The sequence below is a fragment of the Liolophura sinensis genome, chromosome 9 (assembly GCF_032854445.1).
Source record: "Liolophura sinensis isolate JHLJ2023 chromosome 9, CUHK_Ljap_v2, whole genome shotgun sequence".
NCBI lineage: Eukaryota > Metazoa > Mollusca > Polyplacophora > Chitonida > Chitonidae > Liolophura > Liolophura sinensis.
Genome location: NC_088303.1, coordinates 21882058 through 21902603, shown reverse-complemented (window position 1 = coordinate 21902603; position 20546 = coordinate 21882058). Strand labels below are relative to the sequence as shown.

The window sequence follows — 20546 nt, the reverse complement described above, 5'->3', positions numbered from 1 at the left end:
TTTTTTCATTTGCAGATCATTTACAGTGGAGCTTGCCTAAGGAACAATATGAGGGTAGATCCCGGTTATGAGATCCGTCTGTCTGACAACCCTTACCACTAGATGACGGACCGGTGGATGCGTTGGCCTACACGCTCTACCTTCCTGGACCAGAAAGGCTCTGCTCCACAGTTTGCGTTTCCACTCTCCATACATCCTGGTTGTGTCATCTGCCGATCTATAGTTTTGCATTACAGATACTGATTATTTGAAATATGTGGAGAAAATTGCTATTGACGTGATTCACAGGTGGTGGAAGAGAGACAGAGATCAAGATTTTGAAGTCACAATAGATACATTTTGTGTAATTCCGTACACAGGTGAAAATATACCTGAACATTAATACAGAGCAAAAGGCATACAGCCCTGATGATTATCATGCTTCGCGCTCTTTTTATTACAGCTTGTGTCATCAGTAAAATGATTCTAGTTCTGCGACTATATTTGACCACCGTATTTAATACTTGTTTTTATTGCACGAATATCAGAAATTACCTGAAAATGTAGTTTAGGTCTTTTAATTGTAGTAATACTCATGGTTTGTAATATATACTCCCAATAATAACGCATAGGTTGGACACGATGGTAATATAGATGAGAATATAAATGCCTCCCCCTATAATTGTACTTATCATTAAACAGCTTAAAACTTAAGCCATAAATTGCAAGCTCTTAAAAAGCCAAACTCAGAACAGGAAAGAACTCAAATTATGGTTACCTCATTGTTCTCCACTAAAGAACGTTCTAGAGCAAAACATTTTATTTGTAACTGTGTCTGAATTTTTGACTTAAGTCCTAAGACGTTTGATGAATACGGGCCCAGGTGTCAGGCTGAATGTGAATACGCTGCTTATTTTATGAACACTCAGTGTATAACTTGGCTGAAAACGGCGTATTGAATTAATTACATTGACTTGAAGAAATGTTCTCTTTTACGTGAAAATTCAAATATGAGTTTCTCTTTTGGTACATAGATGATATTTATATGTTTATTTTCGGTATGGGAATAAATTAATGGCAAAACCTCCCTAAAATATTCTAAAATCAAACGGTGAAGTTGTCAAACAAGCGGTTTAGTATTTGTAACAGTGTGACAGTCATAACTTGACTTGTGGGCCATATCTTACCTTGCGTTTTAGCATCAATTTTCGTTACTCCATGAACGTTTTGTTTACATGCTACTAACTTTTAGCCCATACTTAATTCATCCGTAAAGCAATTTTATTAAAAATGGTTTGCCAAGAAATTAATTCACAGCTGACTGGGCCTAACACTATGAATTCAAATGGAAATTACCACTACAACTGTACAGCATTGTTTTATATGACTTATTGTGTTGGGAAAATCTAAAATAAATAAAATCAGTTTCGGAAAGAGATTGTGATTTTATGGCTTGTGTTCCTTTCCTAGTGTTATGTTTTCTTAAGAATTTGTCTACGGAAATAAAATAATGGTTGGTGGATGGAATAATGCACCCCCTAACCTGACTGATCGATTAACTTCTCGGATGAATAGGGAAGTTTCGAGTTCGAGCTCTTTTTCGCTAAGGCGAAAATAGTCATTCTGTATTAAACTTCTGTGACTTGTCAAAAATGTTAGGCAACTTTTAATTGTTGATATTTTTTCATAATTCGTGTTATCTAAACAACTTTTTGGGAAATTTTGCTACAGTAAATGTATTCGAAAATAGTAGGCTAACATTTCTGACAAGTCACATGATACGGTAAGTAGGACGTCTTTTACCTTCAGCGATAAAAGAGTGCAAACTCAAATCTCCCCTATTCAGCTTACCACACATGATCCCACAATGTGGTGAAAATAGATTCAGACTTTGTTTTTTACACTTTGGTCATTAAATGGTAAAAGAGATTTAAGATGGATATATATTGTTTACAGATAAGGCAGATTGACTTACAAAACAAAAGCTGATTGTGTAACTACAGGTGTAGTATGGATTTCTTTCTCTAGGTGATAAATCACTGAACACATTACTTGTAAACTCGCAAATACTTGGATAAATACAATCAATAAAACTGGAACAACTGCGCACTTTTTCTGAAGTTTAGAAGGAATCTGACAACAAGGCTGATCAGCTCTTGTTTCGCTGCTGGAAGAGCATGGGATTGTTTATTAATTGTGATGACCACTCAGCACTTTGAGTAATTATAGACTATATAGTGACTAATAAATTGCAGTTAACATCATTTAATTGCACTTTTTCTTACGTAATTTTGCTTACGCTATGTTGATAGAGGGGACATGTGAGTTTGCTACTATTTAACCATTTAAATGGACATTTAGAATAAAACCCTAACTAAGGTTAACTGGCAAGAGACCCCATTTCACCGGTTACGTGTGACCATTTGCCAACTAGCACACTCTCGTGGCTACTCTGGTTTTACCCTGTACACTGAAGTCTTTTCGTGCATAAGGTCAGGTTCTGGTGGTGGACTAAGCACCCTCCGAGGCCTAATCCCTTTGTATTGTTTTCATAGGATGTTTATAAGCTGTGACGACAACACAGCATTCTGTGTAATCTTACACCAATCCCAGACGTCAAACAAATTGCGAATAATATCCGTTTTTTCTCTTTGACATGTAAGTTGCTATACTATTTAAACATTTAGATGAACTGTTGGAATAAGTAAATTGATAATAGGCTCTATTCCGGTGCCAGCTATCGCGATATACGATGTAGTCTGTTTTGTTGATATTTATATTGTGGATTGCATAAACAACTTCCTTTTTAACAAGTGTACACCACTTAAGTAAATATTTTAAGTTTGACGATTCAGAATCATAGCTATATCATAATCAGCAACTATATCATAATTATCAGCCATTTAGACAATTCAAACTTTTCGGGTAACGTGAATAGAATGATCTATTTATTTATTTCAATAGTGTTTTACGCAGCACTTTAGAATATTTCACTTATACGACAACATTATGGTGAGAAAAAACCGAGCAGAGCGGGGTGCTCGCAACCATCCGCAGCTGGCTGGCAGAATTTCCCACATACAGCATCAATAGAATGAAGTTGTTCTAGTATTCAAGGTACTATATAATAGAACACTTGGTATAGACATATATTTAACTGTGCTGAACATGCGATACCTTATCATCGATGACAAGTTTCTCGTCCACGTCATTCTGATCGGATTACTGGGACCAAATTAACTACGAGCCGCTGGATGTGGGTATGGCTTCGAGGCGCACAACTATTCATTGTGCTTTTGATGTATTTTATAACCGTCACAATATGACGTCACACAGATATACAGAACAAGCGAAAATATGTTCTCGATCGAGTTACAATCGACCAGGGCGTCGTTAGGGCTTCATGCTTTTCGGCTTTCATAATAGGCTAGCTTTTTATGGGATGACCTTCGCGAGCATTCACTAATGACCTGGTTGTTATGAGGATAAAGTACCTGTACCATTTGTTGTTAGTAATTATCGAAAACTCATTCAAATAACAGTACAGACCCACTGACCCGTAGCACTAGACACATGTCTGGAGTATCTAACGGTGACTGAGACTGGGAGGGTTTCTGAGATTCTCTGAGAGAGTTGAAGTAATTCTATGCACTGTGTGATGAGGTTGCGCAGGTAATCATATCATAACACAAAGCCGATGAATTACCTTTCCCACCTCAAATAATTCGACCCTTTAAGTCGCATAATCTATATTACATATTCCTGTTTTATGATGACATTTTGTGGACAAACTAGTAACGCATTATTTGTGCACTGCAAAAGAACATTGGCCAATTACTTTTCATTCTATTACACCATTCCCGGAGAAAACAACTGCGACGTCATGACGTCACAGAAAGAACATTTGTAACCAATGTGTGGGACATCCGGTTGATCCATCCGGTTGCAACAATACTACTTATGACTTGTCAGTTACGTGTTCTTGATTCACAGTTTGGGAAGGGATATTCAGCTTGGACCCGATTAGCCAATGCACAGGATGTCAGCCCAATGGCTCTGGTGACTCCACAATATATCCGATGCACGTCGTTAAGATATCCATCTGGAGTCTATCTGACATATTTACTGCCCATGATCAAAGACTGCGTCTCAGACAAAGTTACTCATTTTGCCGGATTCAGAGTTCTAAACTGACAACAAAGTTAACATTTCATAACCTTTATTTATCTCTATAATGGGTTTCTTGGGTAAATTTTTTGATCAGATACAGCAGATATTTCTTTTAATGTTGTTTAAACGCCATACTTCAGGAATTTTCTTAAGAATCAATTATTACATAACAAATATATATTCCCCATTTTCTGGGTCTTGCTTTATACTTTTTTTTTATTCATTTGATGTTTTAGGCCGTACTCAAGAATATTTCACTAATATGACGGTGGCCAACATTATGGTTTGAGGAAACGAAGAGAAAGCCAGCGTGAGCTGGGCTTGAACTCACAGCGACGGCATTGGTGAGAGGCTCATGGGTCACTGTCCCGCACTCTGGCACGCTAACCCTAGGCCTCGGAGGCCCTTCTTGCTCTATTGCAGTTTGTGAAAAAACAGGATAATGATAATTTGTCTCAAGAAGCCATAAAATAAGACAACAATTCAATTAAATGCGAAGTATTAACACTACCACAGAATCAACACGTGCAAGACTTGTTAGCTGCACCACGGATAGTAATGCCTAAATCTGTGGTGCAGCTAAAACAAGTCTTGCACGTGTTCTACCAATATTAGAACACAGTGCAGGACCACCCAAGTGGTCTTACCCAAGTGCATTTCTATGAGCTCAATATTAAAATATCTTTCTATGTCAAGGTAAGAATTTCCTGGAAATGTAAAAAAAAAAGTTCCCAGCTAAAGTTCATGACATGTCCAGATTTTTCTGCTCATCTGCATGGATTAACCTACACAATAATTCACAAAATGTCCCCGATATAGTCCATAACAGTTTTCCAATGTGCAAAGATTCATGTATAAAATTCGTTGAAAGATGAAAGAATGAATGTCTTGAGATTACAAGCTCTCGTTTTCTTTAAGGCAAGATTCCATCTTGAAAGAGCAGTAACTTTAAAATGTATGGTAATGTCTTATGTGAACAGTATTATTGCGTGCAGTAAAAAAGAAGGCATTTGCAAACAGTTTGGGGAAATTGTTTAAGCAACTCCTGATACGTATGTACCCGTGAACAGTTACATTCAGGCACCACACGTTTTACTCGCGAAACCACTCCAATTCACCTGACAACTCAATTCACCTGTCAAGCAAGAGTAGTTACTCACTGACGTGTGAGCCGATCAAAAAGGTTAACCACAACAATTACTCCCTGATGAGTGAGCTGAACCGAAAGGTTAACCAGAACAATTACTCACTGATGAGTGAGCTGAACCGAAAGGTTAACCAGAACAATTACTCACTGATGAGTGAGCTGAACCGAAAGGTTAACCAGAACAATTACTCACTGATGAGTGAGCTGAACCAAAAGGTTAACCAGAATAATTACTCACAGATGAGTGAGCTGAACCGAAAGGTTAACCAGAACAATTACTCACTGATGAGTGCGCTGGACCGAAAGGTTAACCAGAACAATTACTCACTGATGAGTGCGCTGGACCGAAAGGTTAACCAGAACAATTACTCACTGATGAGTGAGCTGAACAGAAAGGTTAACCAGAACAATTACTCACTGATGAGTGAGCTGAACCAAAAGGTTAACCAGAACAATTACTCACAGATGAGTGAGCTGAACCAAAAGGTTAACCAGAACAATTACTCACTGATGAGTGAGCTGGACCAAAAGGTAAACCAGAACAATTACTCAATGATGAGTGAGTTGAACCAAAGGGTTAACCAGAACAATTAATCACTGATGAGTGAGGTGAACCGAAAGGTTAACAAAGACAATTACTCACTCATGAGTGAGCTGTACAAAAATGTTAGTCGAAACAATTAAAAAGTGTCGAGTGAGCCAATAAAAAGGTAAACCAGAACAATTACTCACTGAAGTGATCTGAGAAAAAAAGGTTAAACAAGGCAGGTTACTGTCTGACTAATAAGCTAATCGTTAAAAAAAAAGTATCCTGGCAATAACTCATTGCCCAGTTAAAAAAGCATAAAATGTTAAGCAGTGAGTAAATGATACACTGTTGTTTTCTGCTACAAGGTTGTAGGCTCACAATTAATTTAGGAACGGAGAGCAGGTAATTAGTCTTAGTATGAATGTCTGTATGTTCAGGATTCCTGTTACAATGTTGTATGCTAACAATTAACTTAGAAATGGAGAGCAGGCAATCAGTCCTCGGATGAATGTATGTGGGTTGAGGTTTTCTGTTACAATGTTTTATGCTCACAATGAATTTAGGAATGGTAAGCAGGCGATTAGTCCTATGATGAAGGCAGAATACTACATGCACATGTATGTTTATGTTTTCTGTTACAATGTTGTATGCTCACAAATAACCACAAGCTTATTCGAATTCATAGTAGTGCAGTGTTCTCGTGTCGGACGATGTGGATGTGTATGTGCAAAAAGAGCACAGCTCATTCTTGAATGAGTACGTATCATTCTTGTTGCACCCTATTCTAACCGCTGAAAGATGGGGAGTGAACATGTTGTTCTCAAACAGTGATCTTTTGATGAATTTTGGCATTAGAAATTCCTTTAATCTGTGAGATCAACATGAGAACAGCTATTTGAATACATGTCCAAAAAATGGTGAGAAGACAATCGGTCCCAGGATGAAGGGTGAATACTACGTTGATGTTCTCTGTGACAACGTTGTATGCTCACAAAGATACTAGGACTGGTGAGCAGACAATCAGTTCTAGGATGAAGGATAAATACTATCTTGACGTTCTCTAATGCAACGTTGTATGCTCACAAAGATATTAGGACTGATTAGCAGACAACCAATTCTAGGATGAAGGATGAATAATATGATGATGTTTTCGGTTACAATGTTGCATGTTACACATATTGTATGTATGATGATCATTCCAAGCATGAAGGAATAAAGCATGTGATTGTTGATATTTTCATTTACAATGTTGCATGCTCACAAGGAATCTAGTATGTGTTCCAGGACGAAAAGTCTACACTGTTCATATTAGTACGTAGTATATTCGCAATTCACCCAGACACTTAGTCTGACGTTCAGTAAGAGAATACTGTTTCTCATCATATTCCTTAATGCTCAGACAATCTCTCTCTCCTGGAAATCCGTAATAAAACACAAGAACAAAGTCTTCAATCACATTTCCCCACACTGTGTAATAGTGACAGCCATTTTGGGTTTGTTGTTATGTCCAGTTGGCACATTTTCAATCTTCCTCAGCACCAAGTGTCCATCTATCACTTTACCTGCAAAAAACATCAAAAATTTAAATCACATGCACTGTCCTTCAAATATAAATACACGTGGTTAGTTAACGGACAGTTACATTGCAGACAATGTATAATACGCAGAAAATGAAACATTTTATAAATTCAAGACAACGTTGAGTACAGTGTAGTATAGTTTTTAACTATCAATTATATTTTACCTGTTATTTTCATGTAAGCCATGTTTATTCAGTACATTCATGAGAGTAGACAAAACAACAGAGGAGCAAGAAAAGTATTGACCATTAATTGACTGAACAACAAATAATGCTCTACATGAGGAAGGGTAGATATACTAACAAGGTAGACGTGATCGACGAATGGACGGAAGGACGAACAGAGAGAGACAGATGGACGATGGACAGACAAACAAACAGACAGATACATTTAGTCAGAAATTGAACTCAGGTTGTCTCATTTCCAATTTTCTCGTATTTTCGCTATCTCTCCCATGTTAATTTTGTCAGAATACGTCTAAGACATTGAGACACCCCCTCTCGCTAAACCTTTTCTGACACGCAGATAGACAGAAGCATTCAAACATCCCAAAAATATGGCATAGTGACACAGCAGGCCTGGCCAATACAGATTATGCATTGTAAATGACCTAAAATTTTGTTCTTGACAAAGTTGCACCCTTTTTTTTCGAAAGCTCGATTGATCTTAGAAAGGTTGTGGTTTGTTTGGAAGGTAGGATAATGTGATATTATACCAAAGCATAGAATGCAAATGAAAAGTGTGTGCATGAGATGGGGTCTATCTCAATTGTGGAAGCTCTTGGATCCTGTGTAGCGTATTTTGAAAGGAAAAAAATGAAGATGTAGTTAAGTCCTGCACATTTTGACACAAATTCAGTTACTGGATCACATCCCCACTTTATCTACCTTAATACTTTCCATACAAAAAAAAAAAAGCAAACAGCCAGGAAACGTACTGCAAAAATATGTACTCAAATTGTTAGCTTTTTACATGTTACCCTGCTTCTCCACTTTTGAAAGTGCAGGGGCACAGGACCCTCTGCATCTCCAACCCCGAACCCTACTTCCTAGACCACTGTTTTATAACATTTTAATACTGGCTCTAAAACTGCATTTTTGGGGGTGAAATATTAGGTCTTTTAGGGTAGTACTGTCCAATGCATAGTAGTACTGTCCGATGTACAGCAGTACTGTCCAATGTACAGCAGCACTGTCCAATGTACAGCAGTACTGTCCAATGTACAGAAACATTCCATTACAGAAAGTTTAGGTGGACTTAACATTACCGATTGAGTGGACAAGCAGACGGACAGATCACTGGATGAGAAAGATATAGAAACTTTGAAGAGATCAAACAAGTACACGTAGTTTAAGGTTTAAAACATTGTTAACTTGTCACACTTACAACAAAGGGAAAATATATGTACAGGTATATTTTCATTTACTTACCAAACGCTACATGTTTTGAGTCCAAAAAGTCACACTTTGCACAAGTTATGAAAAACTGACAACCATTTGTGTCTTTTCCACTATTTGCCTTGGAAGAGAAAAATAAAAAAATTTCAGGAAATGTTGAAAATAAAATCACTGATTCACAATGCACCAGATCGTGAACTGTGTTTTTTTTGCACAAACAGAAAAAAAGTAAAAATGAAAAGTATACAGTAGAACTACTAATACACTAACAAAGACAAGGTTTGATAAAGTAAACCTTGAAGCCCTTTACAATACCCGAAACTGATTCCTGGCATCACTGTCTTCCAGTCAGATAGCCTCAGACAAATTATATTCACCTTATTAGACACAACTGTTAAAATCATTCACCCAACAGCCTTGCTCGCTGTTTTACGTATCTATTTCAAAATGATTTTCTTCCAAGGAAGCTGTAGGTATATCACCCTTAGCCAGTCTATGGTTTTGTAAGGCTTTGTTCAGTTCTGTTTCAGTCTTCAGATGTCTGTCTCTGATACAACCAGGATAGATGACATGGCCACAATGTACCTCTTCCAGATATATTTGCTGCCGGTAAAATCAAGCACTCAGTACGTCAATACTGGTTTGAGCCGTTTGGAGTAACAGTTATGTTAAACCTAAAGTCCTGTCACACGTACTTGTCAGATGTAGTTTTTTATATATATAACAAGTAAAGATAAAGTACACAAGAAATACCCTCAGGCTCTGCCCAGTTTCCCATCATAATGCTGGCCATTGCCGTATAAGTGAAATATTCCTCAGTATGGCATGAAAAAATGTCTAAATCAAAACTAGTTCTTGAAATATGCAAACAATCATACCACACTACCATGCATGTCCAGGAAAGCAACTTACATTTCGTAACACCTGACCGCAAAATTTCTGCTCAGTTCGTAGGGTAATCGAAAATTTACTTTAACATGGTCTCTATTAATACAACAGATTTAAATTGTGAATTTTGCAATTTACTGTAATTAAAGGAGAAGAAAAACTTAAAAACAGGACACTATAGGCTGAAAAAGAGGACATTTTTTTCTATCTGGTGGTGCCTGCTGCATAATTTTGCGATTTTTCCTCGCCATACACGTAAAACCTGAATACGGCAAAGCTGGCATAAATCGCCGAGTCCATCTCGTCCTCCATCTTTATCACCCTGTAATTTATGCTGGGGTGTGTTGCCTCTCAGGCAATGCGAGTCATTCAAACTGCCGGCTTGTTCGTGTAAACTCGGAACCTACGTCCAACATTCCGGCATCCCGATCGTCAAGCGGAAAACGAACTCTACTGTTCGCTAGCTTCTGGGAAGAAGAGTTCTACCGGAAATGTACGAACTGCACTTCGGCGGTTTCCGACGGCAATTCTCCTCTTAACACAGAAGACTTCAGGACTAGTTCTTAGGCAAAATGGAGTCGCCCACAGCGGATGTTGGCGCGGACTTTATATATAATTTATCAACTTGAGGTACATATTAGAATGTTTTTAAATGGCATACACCTGCGAGGAAATGCATACTCTTTTCAATGTTATTTGACTGATATTTCAATTTTCTTCTCCTTTAATGTGCACACAGAGCATAGGCGACAGAAGAGGCCCCCTCTTGTCATTTCTGACACGCATGCACAACCTCAGCTCAGTACAATGCTGTACTTTTTGACTTCTCACCACTGAAATTAATGTAACATATTGTTGTGAATTTTGTAATTTAAAGTAATCAATATGCACACAGCGCATAAACGGTGGAGCTCCCCACTTCAGTTATTACGCTCTATATGTGTGCAAAACCTTACTAGTTTAAAAGGCATCAGCCCCCAACTTATACTTCAGCATTGCTTTATCTGTTACCGGACACGGACACCAACGCTTGGGGTAATATATACGCAACGCTTTTACTTTGTACAGGTGAGCTGAACAAATTTGACCATGAGAAAGATCCAGCAAAAAATGACACAGAGTTATGGACCGGAAGTACCACAGGGCAGACCGAGGGACTTACTAACAGCTGAGCACAATATACATGCAACTCTCAGGCATACAGTACAGTCCACATCAAAACGGAACCGTTATCGGGTTTTCTATCGCGTATCTATCGGGTGTCTCTCGACACACTCTCGCGTTGTTATCGCGTTTTCCCCCCACCCCCGCCAGCGGAGGCCTTATTTAGACGGATTATATCTTGTTATCAGTACTCAAAACAAGACTTTATTTCAGATTTTTTCTTATTACTACACCGATACCCATTACTTGTATGTTGGTGAACGCAAACCATGTGCATACAAGATTGTTTTAATAACTTTCACAACGTTTTATAAAGAAATTCTCTTTGAACATTTCTGTTGTTGGTTTTCTCATTCCAAAAATCTATACGGTAAATTACTCTTAGGTCCGAATTGACGATAAAAATAACACTGAATAACGATTTATAGATATCAACTATCGCCGGTGGATTAACGGCCTTTCCGTACTCATGCTGTTATATATAGGGGATGCGTTTGAAGTTCAGAACTCTTCTAAATAGGAAAATATCCGAACCATCTTTGTGATTACCAAACTAATAATCTGTGGTTTACAGTTTCACGTAATTAATAAATGCAATATTCATCAAAAGTTTTGGCATTTTAAGGATCGCTAAAGACAAAGGCGAAAAATGGCCGTTAAAGTTAGCCTGATACATTCCAAACGTTTGTCTCGGTAACTGTTGTACATTTTTAGTAACAGTTTTGTGGATATAAAATGCTTGTACATATTTTCTGATTTGTTGGTGGTAAGTATATTCTTGAGTTCGGAGACGACATCATGCCGTGTTCCTATAAACTGGGGGATTACTGGCGATGCTGTGGATTACTGCATGGAGCGGAGGCCTTATTTAGATGGATTATCTCTTATTATCGGCACTCAAAACACAAGACTACTATTCCAGAATTTTCTCATTACTACATCTTTACGTCATGTTGGTGAATGCAAAACATGTGCATGCAAGATAGATTTAATAGATTTCACAACGGCTTAGGTCTATGTGCATTCTCCGATGTTTTTTCCTTCTGATTTCCAAATATCTGTACAATAAAACTCTCTTTATTTGCACCGTGGTAAAAACGAAAACACCACTCCAATGTCGTTTCTCCCCTAAATGCCGGATGTATTTCGTGTTCATAACCCTTTCCATTGAAATGGAAATAGTTAAACGATCTTTTCTGGCAACACGACTTATAGTATATGCTTTGCCATCTTCTGGAATCAATTAGTCCGCATTAGGCAAACCTTTACACCTGTTATCTGTAGTTTAAACTAGCCTTCTGTTTCATAAACGTGTAAGTCTTCCAAAGCTGCCGTATACATATTCACCAAATTTCTGTGTACAGTGCAATATGTTTGTCAGCGATTTAATGATTTGCCTTTAAAATACAAGTACTTCCTTTGTGGTGGGTGAGATGGGGTGAGAGGAAAAGGAAGTGTCTGAACTAAACCTCTGATCTTTGGTAAGTTATAACTGCCACATCAATATTTTCCATGTGCCTGATATGTCAGATGCAGGGGTTAACTTTTCCACATACCAACTGCCACTTTCTGGGCGAAATTGAATTTTTTTGTTTTTGTTTTGACCCATCGTTTGAGAGACCAAAAATGAATATTTTTGTACGTTGACTGAAGTAATTATCACTGCCTATATATGAACTCGAGCTGGCCTTGTTGATATTGTAAACTGATAATCGGCACACACTGCAGTTACTGTTACATGTATTTCAGGATACCAGTCCAGTGAAGTGTGAAGACCAGCTCAGGAAGCCCACAACCTAGAGCATCAGTCTAGAATGACTGAACTCAAATGAGCAATTGGTCATCATTTGGCAGCCATCGGTAATGAGAAAATTAGGAGACCCACACATACATGACATAGTGATTTACAACATGGAGTATTATTTATTTATTTATTTGATTGGTATTTTACGCCGTACTCAAGAATATTTCACTTATACAATGGCGGCAAGCATTTTGGTGGGAGGGAAACCACGACCATCCGCACCATCCCACTACCATCTGCAGGTTGTTGCCAGACCTTCCCACTTACAGTCGGAGAAGGAGTATTAACTATAATGATCTTTAAATAACACACCAATGTCGCTGGTAAATGTCCATAGCAAAGAAAGTTTTAATTTCACTGCTATAAGCCATCTATCAAACGTCAGACTCCCGAAAATGAAACCTGGAGGCAAACTGCATGCTTGCCTTCAAGGGAGCTGAAGATATTAGCACCACCTGACGCCATGGGAAGGAAACCAGTCAGACCGCGTGCCCTCACATGCAGTCACTCACACTACGCTTTGTCAAAAACAGAACGAGCCGAAGCCGAAGTCGGGCAAATTATTCGTGAGGACCGATTTGGCAGAGACCAAAGAAGCTTAGTATGTGTCATCTTTGATTTCTTAGGCCCTTCTGCTTCCAAAAATTTCCTTTTAAAATCTAATCAACGCAGAGTGTCATGAAGATTTCTGTAAAAGGGAGAAACCTCGCAATGCAAACAGGTTTCTTTGCGGAACTTTGGATATGTTAAAATTGAGTTTATGTAAAAGTTTGAATATTACTTTTCAAAAAACAACCTCAAATTGAACAAATATAACCACTTATTGAGTTCAATCGACAAGACCAAATACTGGCTTGTTCAGACGACTTCTATGGATGCCTGTATATGATATTGGACTTTAGTGGCAGAACAGTGTTTTCCAGGGAACTTCAATGTCAGGCTATATGAGGAAGAACGAGTGACCACTCACTACAAAGTTACAGGCAAAATCACTGATGTAGGGTATTATATAAACCTTGTGTGTGCCTATCCCAACAACATATCAGACAGCCCTAATTCCTCAACCTTTTCACATAAGAAAGAACAACTTTCAGAGCAATCTATGCATTTTCCTAATTTGATTTTGGAGTCAAATCAAACTACATTGATTGAATGGGCTAAATTCAGGGCTTCACAAAAAGTATAATTTTATCAAACTACACATAATAATACCCTCAGAATTTGCTTCAATAAACACCTAGCGAACCAGGCAAAAAGGTTGCAGAATTACAACACATAAATCTTGCACATGTTGAATTCGCTTACCATCGATAATATACCTGGTCCTGAATGTTTAACCAAGAAGTTCTCGTCAGCAAATGTGTCTCCGTAGATGCTCTTCAGTCCTGTGCCATCTCCCTGCAGGAAATTAACATAAAACTGTTTGTGAAAACCATGAACAGGAAACTGTAACCAGGGCAGGCTGTGTAAAAGCACAAACAGTATATTGGTTAAATAAAACAGAAGCAACGTGAGGAAATAAACTGCTATTATTCTACTCTGATGTTCCATATCTCAAAAATGTTATCCTTTTACCACAACACATAAATATCTATCTTTACAAATGAGGTAAGTTTGAGATTAACATATCGTAAGAAGAAAACCAGTTGATAAATTACATGAACAAAGTCCCCGCCTTGAACCATAAAATCTTTGATGACTCTGGAAAAAAAAGAAAACACGAAAGAAAACGTAAAAAAAAATTGAAAGATGTGAAAAAAGATCTAAAAAGAAATTTAGCAGTCAGTTTAGCTGATACAAGTATATGCACCGCTGCTTCTTTAAATACTCAGCACATATGCCATTACGTAAGGAAGCAAAAATGGACAGATATCAAAGACACACAGCAAAATAAAGAACAAAACACGGGTACTTTATGGGACATACAAAATGATGTCAGAGATTTCTAGGTCAGAAATATACACTTTAATAAAAGCATATGTTTAAAAGGCCTTTGGAAATCTGTGAAAGTACCTAACTGCTCTTTGAATATGAACACGGTGTGATTGTTTACCGAAGATAAACAGAATTAGAACTATTGACAGGCTTTGTTTACATGTATATATACAGCCTGTTTTATGCCTTGCCCTAACAAAGGTATATTGATTTAGCAGGCTGCTGCTGAATCGTGTACTCCAGAGGTTTTCACTTACACAATGACCTGTTTATAAATGGAGGAAATTGAAATGTCTGAAGTAAGTCTTCTCCCTTTGCCAGGTAATATACCCGACTAATCTCATGTCTAAATTAAAAGTTACGGTCACATAAGTTTACCGAAAAAATCTGCACAATATAATCATGAAAGTACAACCACCCTAATTCCTCAACCTTTTCACATAAACAAGAACAGCTTTCATTGCTATTTATGCTCATTTATAATCAGACTTTGGAGGCACAACTACAATGGCTGGATTGGCCAATTTCAGAGCTTCATAAAAAGTATAATATTTTTACATTTACATTACACAGAATAATGCCTTCAGAATATGCTTGAATCTGGTAAACATGTGTGAAGAATTAAACCATGTAGTAGTTGTTTTACCCTGTTATTTTTCTAACAACTTATATCAAGAATATATAGAAATTAGCTTAATTTATTGTTAACTTTGACAAACCCAGAATTGTCCTGAAGATTGCACAACAGCATTCTGAACCAATTGCTGCAGTGAAATACAGCTGAACTGTTTTTGAGCTGATGGACAGTTTGTGCCATATAAACATACCTGTGAAATGAGGATGACTTATAACCTATGGGCACTCCATCTCTTCTGTATTCACCCGTGCAAAATTGCCTGCCAACATTGGAAGAACTAATTACAAATAAATTTGTTTATTTATTTATTTGATTGGTGTTTTACGCCCTACTCAAGAATATTTCACTTATACGACGGCGGCCAGCATTGGGGTGGAAGGAAACCAGGCAGAGGCCGGGGGAAACCCACAACCATCCGCAAGTTGCCGGCAGACCTTCTCACGTATGGTCGGAGAGGAAGTCAACAGGAGCTGGACTTGAACTCACAGCGACGGCATTTGTGAGAGGCTCCTTGGTCATTATGCTGCGCTAACATGCTAACCAACTGAGCCACAGAGGCCCCCTACAAATAAATTTAAGTTAAAGCTTAAATACTACCATCTATGAATTCCTCCATGTATCTCAGTTCTGAATGAATGATTTATAAGCTACACATCATTAACATTGGGTTTATAATATTTAGCTTGAACGGACTACTGTCACAAAAGGTTTTCACTCAAACAACAATTTACATGAAGAGAAAATAAACACTTTACACGATTCCAGTACAAATAAACAATTCCAACTGGGGAATTTCCAGTTCGAAGTCTTCTATCGATGAACTATCTATCAGGCAACTATTTTTGATCACATTTACTATAACATGAGCATCTGAAAAAAGTGTCTTAGAATTTTAAAAGTCATTTAGAATAGACGAATGATGGATAAACTATAGAATCCAAACATTTGTGAACTTGAGAAGTTTCTAAAGGAAAGAAGTCATTTGTGCCTCTCGAAAAGGGTAAGACACGCAATCAGTAAATTAATGTAAACAAAGGCTGCATAACATTTTTTACAAGTCACATGAGACAGTAGGACTGTTTTTACCTTAGCCGACTAAAGAGTTCCAACTCGAAACTTCCCTATTACATAATTCAGTTGGCAATCAATGCTTGAAGTTTTTATCAAATTTATCACCTGAAATTTTCAGCAGTCTGTGGGACTTTGTCTGCAAACAATTCAAACTTTATTCTCCCTGCATCCTGAAAAGAGAAGGAAGACTTTCTTGGCAAAAATTTTGACTTTTGACTTGACATGTATCTCACCTTCCAAAACATGTTTAAATGTTGTGTATCCACTGTTAACAAAGTAGTGTTTGATTCTTTGGGTTCAGAATATTGAAAAATCTTCTTTTAACTTTATATCGAGCATCACAATAATATCAGCCTCCGCTGAGCAATTTAGATCAAATCTATCAGGTTTTACATAAAATATTTTGCTGTGTGATTCAAATCAGAAATAAGGGACAGTGGTCTCACACAGACCTGTCAAATGCTTTGAATGCTAACAGAATTAGAAAACTATATTTATTTAATAATGTTCTGACCTTTCTCACCTTTGTAAACTGGCAAATGTACAGCTATCTAGCTGTACCTACCAATCCAATAAAGCACATAGAGGCTAACAGCCACATAATTTAGTATTAAGATAATCTCAGTCATCCTGACACATTAGAAAATGTGTGAGTACTATTCGTCCGCTGTATATTTTTTTGGCTATTTCTGTCAAACATTACGAAACTAAATTAAGTTACAGAGAATTAATCAAAATAAATCTTTTAAGCACGTCAGAATTATATAAAGTAGTTTAAAAAAATTTTCATAGTTGTATGGAATTTGGTATCTGCATATCAAAAGAGTTTAACTCCCTGGCTGGACATTATCAGACCCAATTACTGAATACCACTAAGGCAAGGCTAGGACAGGCTGGACATTATTAGACCCAATTACTGAATACCACTAAGGCAAGGCTAGGACAGGCTGGACATTATCAGACCCAATTACTGAATACCACCAAGGCAAGGCTAGGACAGGCTGGACATTATCAGACCCGATTACTGAATACCACTAAGGCAAGGCTAGGACAGGCTGGACATTATCAGACCCAATTACTGAATACCACTAAGGCAAGGCTAGGACAGGCTGGACATTATTAGACCCAATTACTGAATATCGCTAAGGCCAGTCTATGTTAGGCTGGACATTATCAGACCCAATTACTGAATACCACTAAGGCAAGGCTAGGAAAGGCTGGACATTATTAGACCCAATAACTGAATATCGCTAAGGCCAGTCTATGTTAGGCTGGACATTATCAGACCCAATTACTGAATACCACTAAGGCCAGGCTATGTTAGGCTGGACATTATCAGACCCAATTACTGAATACCACTAAGGCAAGGCTAGGACAGGCTGGACATTATTAGACCCAATTACTTAATATCGCTAAGGCCAGTCTATGTTAGGCTGGACATTATCAGACCCAATTACTGAATACCACTAAGGCATGGCTAGGACAGGCTGGACATTATTAGACCCAATAACTGAATATCACTAAGGCCAGTCTATGTTAGGCTGGACATTATCAGACGCAATTACTGAATACTGCTAAGGCAAGGCTATGTTAGGCTGGACATTATCAGACACAATTACTGAATACCACTAAGGCCAGTCTATGTTAGGCAACACCAATTTTATTGTGTGTTCACGGGCGAGTCAACAAGAAAACCGTCAAAAACGGAAAAAGAAACAAAACTAAAAGTCAACCTTTTTATTTTATCCCACATTAATGAGGTATTTTTTGTGATTTTCATGGCTTTCCAATCATATGAATATGTTTGTTTATTTATTCATTTGATTGGTGTTTTATGCTGTACTCAAGAATATTTCATTGTATGACTGCTGCCAGCATTGTGGTGGGAGGAAACCAGGCATAGCTCAGGGGAAACCCATGACCATCCACAGGCTGCTGGCCACAAATATGTGTGTAACACAAAAAATTGCTGGAAAAATCCACATTTTTTTTTTTTTAGTTTTATTTTTATACCCCATTCTGACATTGAAAAACATATTCATTCTGCCAGTAAATCAAATATATAACATGCCATAAGGATTCCTGATAAGCTATCACAAACAAAATTGTAAGGCAATAAATAATTAATTCCGAATCAAAGTATACACCTTGAACCAACCTGTCTGCAGTTTATGACTGATTCTGGTATAAATGTTCATGGAAGACCACTTGTCTTTGACCAATATGGTGTACATATCTGCATGTCACATGTGGGAAAGTGTCAGTAACTTGCTAAATTCAGTTGTTCTTGCCAGGCACTTTGGGTTTCTGAATCTCCTAGTGATGATCGCCAATATATAAGTGAGTGTGGTGTTAAGCAACAGTCATATAAATAAATACAATGGACTGACATAGAAATATTAAATACATGTATTTGAATATATCTGTGTGACACTAACAATCAATTTATACACATACTGACATAGGTCTAATGGCAGAAATTAAAGGTCAAGGTACGTGAAAACAAAGCCTCAGGGTCGTTTTTTTCATACTCTTGCAGATGGCCACAGCTCATCGAAGTTGGCCCTCGGCAGTCACTGTCATTGTTTAGTACATGTATGAACTGGTCCATCTAGACTGACTCAGTGCGCTATTTTAAAACTCTGCGGTCCATCCCCATCTCTCGAAAATATTACCGCAAATTTCTGAACTCCAACCAATGGAACTGATTTCAATGAGGTCTGAGCTGACCACACCCAAACTTACCTGCACTAAAAATGCAAGTCCTGTTTTAAGCCCCTTTGAGTTGAATTAAAAAGAATGAAAATGTGCTTACAGATCACAATATGGAAATATAATAGTTTTCTGATGGATTTCAATGCCAAAACTCAGTTACATTTCAATCCCACAACATGCCACAAGTAGGTCCCTTGACACTTCAAAATGGCTGTCTATGGCGAGGTGCTCAAAACCGCTCAAGTTATAGCTGTCAATGTTACCACAATGCAGCTTAAACCGATAGTTTTACTGCTGAGGATATAGCAGATCAAGAGGATAGACTTTAGATAGTAAAATAGTAAATTAAGAAGATGGAATTCGAGATTCCACTGGAAAATTACACAGAAAACGGCAGAGGATGTGTATGTATGTAAGATTGGGGTTTAATGTCGTACTTAAAAACTTTCCAGTCATATGATGAGTCGTCGTCATTTGGTGTGTGTATATATATTGTGTTTTATATGGCGTCCATGCCGCCAAAGCGCTGCCACCACTGAAGTATCATGCTAAAGATACCAGACATGATACCACACCCAGTCACATTATACTGACACCGAGCCAGCCAGTCATGTTTCCTTGTTCTAACCTCTCAGTGCTGAGCGCCACGCGAGCCAGCAGCAAGTCCAAGTCTTTTGTTTGATTGACCCAGATTTGATCCCAGGGTTTCCTGACTTTGAGGCAGACGCTCTAACAATTGGGACACCAAAGCGGTAGCAGAGGATGTGAGTTAGATTGTCATTAGTGGGAGTGAGATCTAGAGATGGGAGTTTGAAATCCTCGCCATGTTTTTTTAAAGGCGGGGATCGACTCAAGGATGTCAGAATTTTAAAACAGAACATCTAATGCACTAATGTATGACCCAGCCCCAGGACTGGCCGACATGTTACATGCATGTAGTTTTTCTTCCCTTTGAATTTCTCTTTGGTTTTCAGGTATCAGTTTGCTTGAGTTTGCCTGCCTTGCTCATAAATGCAGTCCTCATATTCAACGTAGTCAGTGAAGTCTGTTGAACGGTCTAAAAGCACGATCATACTACATTTCATTGTTTTGTTCTCGAAAAAAGCTGGCATTGGCACTCTCTGCATTGAGTACTACTCTATTTCCATTGGACACTGCTGGATTGGGAGAAATACCTGCTTTCAAAAATAGCTCCTTTCATCATAAATTAGGAAATGCTACACTTACCGTATTTCCTATCATTATGTCAAAGAAAACAACGGGATTATTTGGGTTTGAAACCATTTTGCCAAACACACGTGTAGTACCGGTATGTTGTTGTTGACACTGGCGGTTTATTTATAAAATGATGCACAGGATACAGTTTTTCAATAAATATGTCACTTGTCAAGGTATAATAAAATACACGTCTTAGTCATTTAAAACAAGAAACTATTGCTGTTAGAACATACATAATCAGAAATCATTCCAGAATAATTTTATAACAGCGCACAATAATAAATCCGCTAAGGTTAGCATCGATTACAATAT

The 20546-nt window shown here is 37.8% G+C and overlaps 1 protein-coding gene across 1 annotated transcript; it reads right to left on the bottom strand.

The window, feature by feature from the left end:
- Positions 1-4757: 4757 nt before the first annotated feature.
- On the bottom strand, positions 4758-20333 carry LOC135474698 (peptidyl-prolyl cis-trans isomerase H-like). The gene is made up of 7 exons (XM_064754258.1): positions 20244-20333; positions 16407-16471; positions 15421-15489; positions 14317-14359; positions 13964-14056; positions 8836-8923; positions 4758-7387 (listed from the first exon to the last, which is right to left on the bottom strand). The coding sequence occupies exons 1-7, from the start codon at positions 20298-20300 to the stop codon at positions 7278-7280; spliced, it is 525 nt and encodes a 174-aa protein (XP_064610328.1). The 5' UTR covers positions 20301-20333; the 3' UTR covers positions 4758-7277.
- Positions 20334-20546: the final 213 nt, after the last annotated feature.

Excerpts from the sequence above, each read along its gene's own strand:
- LOC135474698 (XM_064754258.1), bottom strand. The coding sequence starts at position 20,300 with ATGGTTTCAAACCCAAATAATCCCGTTGTTTTCTTTGACATAATGATA. Across the intron at positions 15,490-16,406 it reads CAGACTGCTGAAAATTTCAG|GCAATTTTGCACGGGTGAAT; the intron begins GTGATAAATTTG and ends CAATGTTGGCAG. Across the intron at positions 14,057-14,316 it reads AAGGCGGGGACTTTGTTCAT|GGAGATGGCACAGGACTGAA; the intron begins GTAATTTATCAA and ends AATTTCCTGCAG.